At 34.1% G+C, this 11,699-nt stretch overlaps 1 protein-coding gene across 1 annotated transcript; it reads left to right on the top strand.

Moving 5' to 3' along the window:
* The first annotated feature begins 381 nt into the window (after positions 1 to 381).
* On the top strand, positions 382 to 5,288 carry LOC108916562. The gene is made up of 5 exons (XM_018722843.2): positions 382 to 622; positions 680 to 2,420; positions 2,485 to 2,583; positions 2,643 to 2,864; positions 4,315 to 5,288. Exons 2-5 carry the CDS (start codon positions 2,405 to 2,407, stop codon positions 4,551 to 4,553), a joined length of 576 nt encoding a protein of 191 aa, XP_018578359.1. The 5' UTR covers positions 382 to 622; positions 680 to 2,404; the 3' UTR covers positions 4,554 to 5,288.
* The last annotated feature ends 6,411 nt before the right edge of the window (positions 5,289 to 11,699 follow it).

The following is an 11,699-nucleotide window of genomic DNA, read 5'->3' as shown; positions in this document are numbered from 1 at the left end:
AAAAAAAAAAACAAAACATTTTATTATTAATAAAAAATGTGATTATATGATGATCAGACATTATTATGTTATATAAATAAATGTGAATGAAATATCTAATAAAACACACTAAAAACACAAATAAAACACACACCAACACTCGCCAAACCTAACCAACAATAAACAATAAACATGAACAAGAATGACATGAAATGATTCATAATTGCAATTGTCAAAATTTATTCTACAAAATCTTTGTGGCGACATCTATAGACTCTTTCCCCAACTTGTATATCCATCTCAAGTCACGTGGTTCCCAGAGTTTCCCCATTTTATCAAGTATAAGTTCTCGGACCCTGGTTCGCGCTCACGCCGACTTGTATATTCATTTGTACGTAGTTATTACCCTGATTTATGGTGTGGCAGTGTTGTTTTAAAACAAAAAATACGCATTGCCTTGTAAAATATGTAGAAGACAGTATTTTGCATATAGTCCCAACAAAAAGTTTGTCTGAAATAACAAAAGATGAACTTTACTGGGCTCCTTATAAGAGATTGGGGTATTACGAAGCTAAACCCATGTGCTACAGCAATAATCGTCATTATCTAGAATTAAAGAAGAAAAAACTGGAACATGTGACAGGTAATTTCTATAACTAATTGAATTTAGTTATTAGTAAACGTTTGTTAATTTTTTTAGATTTGGGCATAGTTACAACAAAAACAAACAATGCTTATGAAAACACTGAAAACAATTATAAAGTGGAAAACCAAAAAAATTTAAAGCGATTAGTTACTGAGAAAGTTAGTTACAAGAAGTCAAAAAACCTGAATAATGTGCAAGTTAATAGTAACAAAAAGACTACTACAGATGTTTGCCAAAAAAAAGTTCAAAGTCTATGTAATCGGAAGAATACTGCTGTAACTGAAAACATTCAAAATAATTCTACACATAAACAGCATTCCTGTTATTTCTGTAAAAAATTATTGTATCAATTGCCGAGGCACTGATTTAGTGTTCATTACAAGGAGGCTGAAGTGAAAGAACTATTAGCAATACATCCAGATAATCCTGTCCGGAAGAACAAACTGCTGATGAAAAAAAATTGTAATAAGGGAAAGCACTATGAAGAATGTTAAATATGTTCCGTGTCCTTCTTGCTTGGGTTATTTTAATAAAAGTAATTTACGTCACCATAAAAAAAGATGTTCTCCACATAGAGGAGATAGATCTTTGCAAGGTAATTCGAGAAAACTTTTGAAATACATTCACGAAAGAGCTTCGCAAACTTTAAGAAATCATATCACACCTAACATGTTCCAGGATGAAGTGAGCAATCACTTTCTTTTTGATGAGATATTAATATTGTATGGCAACTATCTTTGCATTAAATATACAGATTCTCATTTAAAAAATTATATAAGAGCTCAACTACGTTTATTGGGGCGCTTTATGATGCAAATAAAAATTTATAATTCTAATATTAAATGCTGCAAATATCTAATGCATCCATGTCATATCGATACAATTAGAAAATCAATAGACGCTGTAGCCGGTCTAAATGATACTACAGGAGTTTACGAACACCCAACAAATGCCAGGACGTTAAGCACAGAATTTAAGAAAATTCTAGAAGTCGTGCAGTCTGAATGTGACAAAAAAGAAGATGATCGCCTAATGAAATCAACGAAATCATTGTGCCGTCTTTATAATTTGGAAGTAACTCCTTACATCAATAGTGTTTGCAAAGAAAAGTTACTAGTTTACCAGAAAACGAAGAAATTGAACAATACTTACACTACTTATTAAATAAGATTTCTTTACATTGTACAAATTTGGAACGAAAATATTTATTTGACGACTGGCATAAATTGTCCAAATATCTTTTAGTAGCTTTGGTAGTATTTAATCGTAAGAGACCCGGTGAAACTCAACGTTTAGAAGTAGAAGATTTTTATCAAAAAGAAAGTGTAAGTCAAAAAGACATGGAAGTACTAAGCGAAGAAGAAAAATTACAAGCTCATAAATATGTCCGAGTAGCCTTTCGTGGGAAATTGGGAAATTCGACAGCATTATTAATAGACAAATTTGAAATATTACCTGGAATTGAAACATTACTAAAATATAGACAAAAAGCGGGCGTGCACCCAAGTAATAGGTTTCTTTTTGCATATCCATCAAACAAAGATAAATATAAAACATATGATGTCATCGTTATCTACTTGAAGAAAGTGGTATGAAATCAGAATCATTAACATTTACTAATTTGAGAAAACAATTTGCAACGCAAGTAGCTAAAGGTGCACCATCTCGAGAAGAAGAACTGAGAGTATCAAACTACATGTCTCATGACTATAACATACAAGAGAAAAGAGTAATGAAAGTAGCGATTCATCAGTAGAAGAGAATAGAAATCCTCGTAAAATGAGACGATGTTCAGGTAAATATATTATATTTCCCCCTTCTGTTTCAAAAAGTCAATGTTTTTTTTTTCATTGATAAAGGAATAAAGAGAAAATATACTGAAAGTGATGACTACGTGCCTAGTTCTACATCAGGAAACGAAGATGAGGATTTAGTTCCAAGAGTACAGCGATACCTAGGTAAGTAATTGATTATTTAAATATTTAAGGGCTTTATTAAATTTCTTTTTAATTTCAAGGTAAATTCAAGCGTAGAAAATTATGGACTTCGGAAGAAAAGACAATAACTAGAAATTATTTTCAAGATGAATTTTCTATGAAACGTCTTGCAGATAAAGAGAAAATAAAGAAATTTAAAGAAAGATATGCTGACTTGATCAGTAATAGAAGTGTTGCCATGATCAGCCAGTGGTTAGAAGGGGAAATTGCTAAACTTTCACTGAAGGAAGAAGGTGTTCCGGGTATTAATTCTTTTCTGGTTTTATAATTGTGTTTAATCGGAAGATGATGCAATTGACATTGTGACGAGTATAAGAAAAAAATATATGTTAAAATTTGATCAGTAACAGTACAGTACAAAAATATTTACTAGTTTCTGGGATAACTCGTTATACTTTTTCTCTTAAAAAAACTCAATTTTTTTTACAATTGAAGTAAAAAAGGTTTATTAACAGATGAAAACTCTGATAATTCAGATTGTTCTATATCTAATTAAAGGTAGTAATATAAATATCAAAATTTATAAAAATTATACAGGGTGTTTATTAAGTACTTGTACAAACTTTAATGCGTGTATCCTTGACTAATTTTATAAATAAAAATAAAAAGTGGATATGAACATGGGTCCACAACGGCTTGGTTTCTGAGATATAGAGCGACCAAAAAAAGGTTGTTTGGTATTTTCGTTATATTTTTGTTCAATAACATGATAATTTAACGAGATTCGGGAAACTGGGATCATTGATAATGAGCAACTCAAATATGTACTTAGTTTTTTTATTAATGGTAGAGGTCGCCACCATAACCATAACTTTTTTGTGTCGCACTGTATGTCATTTTTGACTAAACAAATCTATTCTCAATTCAATTTTACGTACAAAAGGTACTCTTAATATTTGTTGCTGAAAGCAGTCGTTTTATAAAATATAATCAAAATATCAACCAAAAATTTTTTATTTAATACGTTGACTGCGAGATAATTTCAATGTACTTTGTCCGTGACTGTGATACATATCTTCGGGGATATGTAATAAAACTTCTTCTGTGTGCGGTACATATCCCTGGGGATATGTAATTTTTTTTTACATTTGACCCTATAAAATTTAAAATAACAATTATTGCTATAAGCTTGCATGTATCTGTAACTATATATCCTAGGATACTAACGTTTTCATTCGCAGAGTTTCGAAAAGAAAATAATAGAAAAATCATTATTTCTAAAAACTACAGATTCTGCAACTTCCACAAGATACAGTAAAAATGTGATTATTGAGATTCGCATATTTTTTATAATATATACCCCCCGAGGTATGTACCGCAGTCAACGTGTTAAACGCTTTGTATCTCAAGAACCAAGCCGTTGGGGACCCATGTACATATGAATTTTTTGTCTCAAAATTAGTCAAAGATTCATCTTTCAAAGTTTGTACAAGTACACCCTGTATGTCTATGAATATATTGTCATTCTTGTCTTAACAATGTAAATACAATTAAATTATGCAATAAGAATGTTACAATTTATTTTAGAATGACAAATGTACCTCAATCTTGTAAGCATTTCATTGTTTAGCCACATTGGTATTAGTAATTAACAATAAATTAATATTTTTTCATATAATTTCCCCAAAATCAATTGTTGATTCCTATTGCTATACTTAACATTGAAATTTATAACTTCTATAATACTTTCAGAAAAACGTCCACGATACTCAACACCCGAAAAGGAAATTTTAGAAAAAAGTTTGGAGAAGCATTCTCTGATGGGCTCGGAACCCTCTAAAAAAGAGTTGGAAGAACTTATCGACTCAAACGATATATTAAAGAAAAGAACTCCAAATTCTCTTTTACAAAAATTTAAGAATCTTTCGAAAACTAAAAATAAGAGCTTTTGCGATGAATTGAAAACATGTTACATTTCAGTTTTTATATAGAAAATATAGTGTGTATGTCACTAAACCATTTTTTCCCTCTAGGGAATTTTAAGTTAATAATTGCTTTTAGTGGGCTACCTAACACTTGATCATGTGGGCTTTTACTTTTGTTGAAGTCGCTGTATAATCATTAGTTTATAAACTTAGTGGTATAATCAGAATAGATTTTTCCAACACTTTAAAATAAATTTAATTTCTCAATTAAATGTTATTTTCTCATACACATAATTTTTTTGAAACAGATGTATCGTCAAATAAATTTGTGTACGATAAAAGATCTGATGTCGAAGTCATAATATTTTGTATTTATTGAAAACAACAAACTAACACAAATTGAAATGTCATTGAAAATTAATGTAGATACTGTTTATCAAACTTTGTAATTCTAACAAATAGTTTGCAGTTTAACAATTTATGGTGCGTGTACTACAAAACACGGCCAGCTATTAGTTTGGTTGTGTTATTCTGTGCTAAAAGTTTCCTGTGTTTTCACAGGAAGATGGAAAACAGAACATTAAATATATCACAGTTCATAGATTGATCTTCATTCAGTATAGTGAATAAAAGCCCCTCTAGATAATCTTCTACAATAGCACTATCAATTTGTTCACACATTGCGTCCAGGATATTATTTATGTTGAACAAACTAAACATTATTAGTAAAGAACCAATAAGAATTTAAAAATGCTGATACTGGCTTACTCTTTTATATTAAAAAAAATGCAGGATCTTCAACAAATGTCAAAGATTATTAAAAATTATTAATTTAATTAATTGTATAATTAATACAAGGAATATTAAACAACCAAACACAATGAAATAACTCAAAATTCCTTAAAGCCAGAAAATTTTTCATTTGCGTACATATTACGTTAACTAGATAAAAATGAATTTTATTCTGAAAATTTTTTATTTTTCTTTTTTTTTATGGAACTTTGAAATTTTCTTAGAAAATTATAAAATTACTGAAAAACAATTTTGTGTAATTTGTTTGGAATAATAATGTGAAAATAAAATCCTAAAACTGAGAAATGTAATTTTCGATTTTGTAAGTTGAATGAAATCACAGAATCAGTGGTATGAATGTTTTATTAAATTTTCACGATAGTTAAATATGAATTATAGATTAATTATAGTTTATTTTACAATGGCAGCATAAATATAAATAAGTTTCTTTACTAAGCCTAACTAAAATGTATTATATTATTCAAATTCATAAAAGAAGTTCAAAATAACCGCTATCATTTTCTGAACACAAATTTACTTCATGTTTCACGCATTGAAAAACATGTTAAAGTTCAGTTCAAGTTATAATTTCTATTTCATATTGAATTGCTGCTCCCAGCCTTTCTAATGTGTGGAGACAATTTTTGAATATATTTTTGATACTACCAAACAGTTACAATCTATCGGTGTGCGATTAGGACCATGTGAATTATAAACCCTTTAGAAAGATTAGAAGAAGCGGTTTTCGATGCCATTTAAAACAAAAAAATATTTGTTGAATTATCTTGAAGAATAAAGTTTTTAGAGATTTGTACACGTTTAAAACTTTGAGGTCGTGTAGAAGAAAACACTGTATAGTTTCGGTTTAAATTTCAGACCTAGGGGTTTTGAGGGATCCTAGTTCACACCGTCTCATCAGATTTTAAATAAAAAGTGTTTATCTCTAAGTGTTTATATTGAAATTCGGGGGTATAAAAAAATCATAGCAGGCCTTGGATCACCATCTTAGATGCCGTCGAAGGATCAGAAGAAGCGGTTTTCGATGCCATTTAAAATAAAAAAATATTTGTTGAATTATCTTGAAGAATAAAGTTTTTAGAGATTTGTACACGTTTAAAACTTTAAGGTCGTGTAGAAGAAAACACTCTGTATAATTTTGGTTCAAATTTCACACCTAGAGGTTTTGAGGGGTTCTGGTTCACACCGTCTCATCAGATTTTAAATAAAAAAATCGCTAAGTGTTTATATTGAAAATTAGGGGTTATAAAAAAATCATAGTAGGCCTTGGATCGCCATCTTAAAAACCATCGAAGGATCACAAGAAGCGGTTTTCGATGTTATTTAAAATAAAAAAAAATTGTTGAATTATCTTGAAGAATAAGGTTTTTATGGATTTGTACACAAATAAAAGTAGACACACTGTATATAGTAAAATACATTTTTTATTTAAATATTTCTTGTATTTTATTTATATTAATACTAAAATAAAAAGTATACAATATTACTGTTGTTTATACCGAAGTTACTAATTTTAATGCGTTTATCGCAGTGAATGAGAAGTGGGAGTTAAGACCGCTAAGCGCCAACCAATAAACCAGTTAGCGTATGCCTGCGTATCGTATTGTAATTTGTATTTTGTATCACGTACTTGCACAGCCCAAGAATAGCGATACGAAACATATGAATCTTTCAGTACGACTCCATACGAATCTTTGAAAAGAGTCATTTTGCCCATCCCTATTGCGTACGGATTTAAGTTATGTATATTATAAATGCACCTACTACAAATAACGTCATACGGCCTATGGTTATGTAGTACACGACTCTTAAGTTTTATGTACTATGAATTCAGCTTTAAACCAACTTGCACCAGAATTTCGTATATTACTATGAAAATGTACCATAAAAATAAATGGGTCTTGTTCGGTATAAGCGACATTTTTAGTTAAGACCTATTCAAACGGTCCAAAAGTATTTATCAAATTGGAACGGTAATTAGCAAACTCGTTTAAGAGCCGTGGTTATCAAAAGTTATAAGACAATGACGTCATCAATGAGGACTACTTGCGTCATCATATGACATTTGTATACCCCGATTAACCTGGCCAACGAATATGGCCAATATGGTGGTTATCCTCTCTCTTTTCACTTCTGCACTTAACATAAAAGTACTTCGGATTGCAATTTTTATGATTTTATGAGGACTTCTTCCGCTACTGCAAGTAATAATTTTTGTTGATGCCTCCTATTTCCTAAGATAATGTGAACTTTAGGTAAAACAAAAAAAAAACAACGCATCTCCAACGTCAAAAGTGATGTATACTACAACAAACAAGTTCAAAATTTTCAGTATATTCAAAGGATTGAAGTAATTACCAACATCTGTCAAAAAGGGCAAAACTGACAAAAGGGTATAACATTTCTATAACCTAAGGGATAACTATGGTAACAACTCTTGGACCGCTTGAATAGGTCTTTAAATTTACAAAAAATGTAATAAATAAAAATGACTTCTAAATAATTCATTTTAAAACTTTATCCAACTTTTAAAAAGCGTGACAAATTGCTGAAGTTCTAAAATGAACTATTTTTTTTCAATTCAGACAAAGACTAATTTCTAGATAAACACGGGTAAGAGATACATACAACAATATTAGAACGCAGGTAAAACGGTTGGATCGACAAACACTTAGCGTCCCTAGCGGTTGCAACTGAAACTAAACACAACACGTTTGAATTTTAAATTCTAGTTTTAAAATAAATTATTATTTTGGTAAAAACTAGGGAGACTAGATAAGGAGACCGATTTTTATACTACAATTTTAACAATTCTCAGGATTGGTTGTTTGTATGTGTTTTGCGATATTGTTTGTTTTCCTTGCTCTAAAAATGCTTCTTAACATAGTTTTAGTATAAAATTTTGACGTTTATCCTCACTTCATTCCAAATACGTGTTACTAGAGGACTCAATGAACGCTTTAAACCATATTTCAGCGCATTTCTCTGACGTGACCGCTTAACTGATAAAATTCAATCGCTTATAAGCACTTTACTTCATTACGTTTAATAAAAAATATATACCATAAGTTTATAAACTACGTAAAGTAAAGGCTGACGCTTGTCTACAAATTTTGAGGTTTGTCAAAAGCCATCAGGATTCAGGGGCATTACGACCAACGCTTTTAATCTGACTAATTACGTATTTATCATTATAGTTTATTTTTAGCATTTTTATTATTCTATTATAACAGTTAAGCAAAGAAATGTCTCTTTCTGAGACACCATTCCTTAGATTTTAAATTTGATTACGTCGATCATGCTGCCCTCTGGCCTCGGAATGCCTAATTTCCCCTAAAACTATGGCTCACCCTTGTGGGGAATGTCAACAATTATCGAATTTCTTATTCTCTATATCTAATGAATTTTACTATACGCGAAAAAAATAAAATTACTGTTTCAAAGTTATAAGTTTCTTGTTCCATGTACCGAGTTTATGCAGCTTCATGTTGGGAGGGTAGACAGGGAGTGAAAACTCCATGTTAAAACTCCATTTCTTCGGTAACGTAAAGGCGGTGCTGATGTCAGTAAGTAGACTATGAAAAAGACTAACACATCCACGAATTTTACAATTCTTCACCATAATGTTTATATGAACGGTTCTTTATAAATATTAAATAATCCATTCCGCTTATCTACTACGTCTGACATAAGCGCAACCTCATTACTCTCTGCCGCCACTTTAGTGCATCAGCGCTGTACAACGGCGATTCCTTGAACTTTAATTTGGGACATGAAACGAGATCCGAATTTATATGCGCCGCCCATAAGAGTCTTCACTACTTGTCTACCCTCCATAGTTTTAAGAAGGGAGACACCAGACAAGGAGACCGAACTCATATGGGAAAATTGACAAAGCCTGTAGAAATGATAGAAATTACATATATAGTTTTTACCACTAGGATCGCTAGTTTTCCTTTTGCGCCGAAGTTAATGTAGTATAATAAATCGGAGTGAAGAAAGCAAACAACCAATTTTATTTTAAAATGATTAGAAATTACTAGCCTAGAAATTAAAATAAATATTGCAATTTATTTTTAAGAATTTATTAAATTCTTAAAAATTCAATTAAATTTATTAAAAATTCGTGATAATTCGTGGTTGTGTAAATTTTTTTCATACCCTACTTTCTGTCATCAGTGCCGCCTTTACGTGACCCAAGAGATGACTCACTTTTTTGCTCCATGTCTACAATCCAAAACTCTTGTTAAACAACTTGTTAAAAAAGTGAGCCATTTCTTGGGTCACGTAAAGGCGGCGTTGGTGGCAGTAAGTACGGCATGAAGAAGATTAACACACAACTATTTTTACAATTCTTCACCATAATGTTTACATAAACGTTTCTTCATAAATATTAAATAAGCCCTTTCGCTTATCTATTGCGTCTGTCATAAGCACAACTTCATTACTAGACTCTCCGTCACCACCCCAGTGCATCAGCGATATACAACGGCGACACCTTAAACTTTAATTTGGGACATAAAACGGGATCCGAATTTGTTTGCTCAGCCCATAAAAGACTTCACTCCTTGTCTACCCTCCATAGGTTTATGTATGGAGGAGGATTTAATTCATTGTCTCGACGTATGAACGTAAACCACCCATAATCTGGAGGCAGCAGTCCTTACTTTAGAGACAGACATTAAAAACGCACTGACGCAAACCACGACAGAGCAATAGTCCCCCGACTGACAAATCCCAGGGGCATGCTCCCCGATGACACCAGACAACTCATACGCGACAGACGACACCTTAAACGGCTTGCTACCCGCTCCCGCCTTCCTCAACACAAACACGACTTAAACGTATTAAACACACGGGTGAAGGCGGCCCTGAGTGAACTGGCTCAGGAAAACTGGTCCAGACACTTAGAGTCGCTGGATCCGCAAGACAACAGCCTCTGGAAAACACAGAGGGCCCTGCGACTGCCCACCCGACGCAGAATTCTCCCAATCCACGGCAGCAGGGGGGTAGTGTACACGAACTAGGAAAAGGCGGAGGCTTTCGCCGACAGCCTAGAACTGCAGTGTACACTGCCCCAGTTGCCCGACGAGGACGAGGAATTCGGAGCGGCGGCCGAGCGCGCGGCCCGACGTGTCGACTCAGAGCCAGACAATGACATTATCCAACTGGCAACCCCAGACGAACTCACAGACAATACGACGCCTAAAAAACAGAAAAGCACCCGGACCCGACCAAATACACAACATTACACTAAAACGACTACTCAACAACTCAACTACAACGGCCTCATGGCCCTACTCAACAGAACAACCGCTACACTTAGACTGAGACATTTCCCTACACGCTGGAAAACAGCAAAGGTAATACTCATCCCCAAACCCAACAAAGACCGCACCTTCCCATCCAACTACCGACCCATCAGCCTACTCCTGGCTATGAGCAAAGTGGTAGAAAAGACAATCCTTACCCGCCTAAAAACCCACTCCAAAGAACTGCGAGTCATTCCCGACGAACAGTTCGCTTTCCGTCCCAGTCACTCCACAGAACTCCAAATCCTACGTCTCACAGAGCACATCACGACGGCCTTCAACAGGAAACAGTTCACTGGAGCCGTTTTCTTGGATGTCGCAAAGGCTTTCGATACGGTTTGGCATGAAGGCCTACTGATGAAAATGCTCACAAACCAATACTCCATATCCCTTACCAAACTCATCAAATCCTACCTCCACCACCGAAAATTCCGCATCCAAATCCTAGACACCTTCTCCACAATCCGACCCAAGGGTGTTCCCCAAGGTACCGCCCTATCCCCACACCTCTACACCATATACAACTCAGACAGACCACGCCCGCCAAACACAAACACTTACCTACATGTTGACGACATGACAATAACCGCACAATCCACAAACGCAAGAGACACCACTACCCTCCTCCAAAATTCATTAGACCAAATTGAAACCTGGTGCAACAGGTGGAAAGTCAAAATTAACCCCGACAAAAGCACCGCGATCCTCTTCACGAAACGCAGCAGAATTCCCCACGTCCCCGACATACTGACACTATCCCAGGAGCCCGTCTCCTGGGGCCGACAGACGCGATACCTGGGCGTGACGATGGACCAGCGACTTACGTGGAAACCACACATCGTGGATGCGGTGGCGCGGGCGAGGACTACTAGGGCTAGGCTCTATTCCTTACTAAAGGGTAGTAACACCCTTAGCCTAAGGAATAAGCGAACGCTTATCAAGGTGGTACTTCAACCGCAGCTAACCTATGCCTCCGCGGCGTGGGGACACGCGGCAAAAAGCCATTTAAAGTCAATTCAAGCTGTGGAGAACATAGCCCTACGCACGGTCACCGCCTCACCCTGGTACGTGAGAAACGCAGACATTCTAC

Source organism: Anoplophora glabripennis, unplaced genomic scaffold (assembly GCF_000390285.2).
Source record: "Anoplophora glabripennis isolate ALB-LARVAE unplaced genomic scaffold, Agla_2.0 scaffold2038, whole genome shotgun sequence".
In the NCBI taxonomy this organism is placed as follows: Eukaryota; Metazoa; Arthropoda; class Insecta; order Coleoptera; family Cerambycidae; genus Anoplophora; species Anoplophora glabripennis.
Note: the sequence above shows the minus strand (reverse complement) of the source record. Positions and strands in the feature narration are given on the sequence as shown.

What these genes read in the sequence shown, in the direction of transcription:
- LOC108916562 (XM_018722843.2), top strand. An exon ending in AAGAGTACAGCGATACCTAG is followed by an intron (nt 2,584 to 2,642) that starts GTAAGTAATTGA and finishes TTTAATTTCAAG; the next exon opens with GTAAATTCAAGCGTAGAAAA. An exon ending in GAAGGAAGAAGGTGTTCCGG is followed by an intron (nt 2,865 to 4,314) that starts GTATTAATTCTT and finishes TAATACTTTCAG; the next exon opens with AAAAACGTCCACGATACTCA.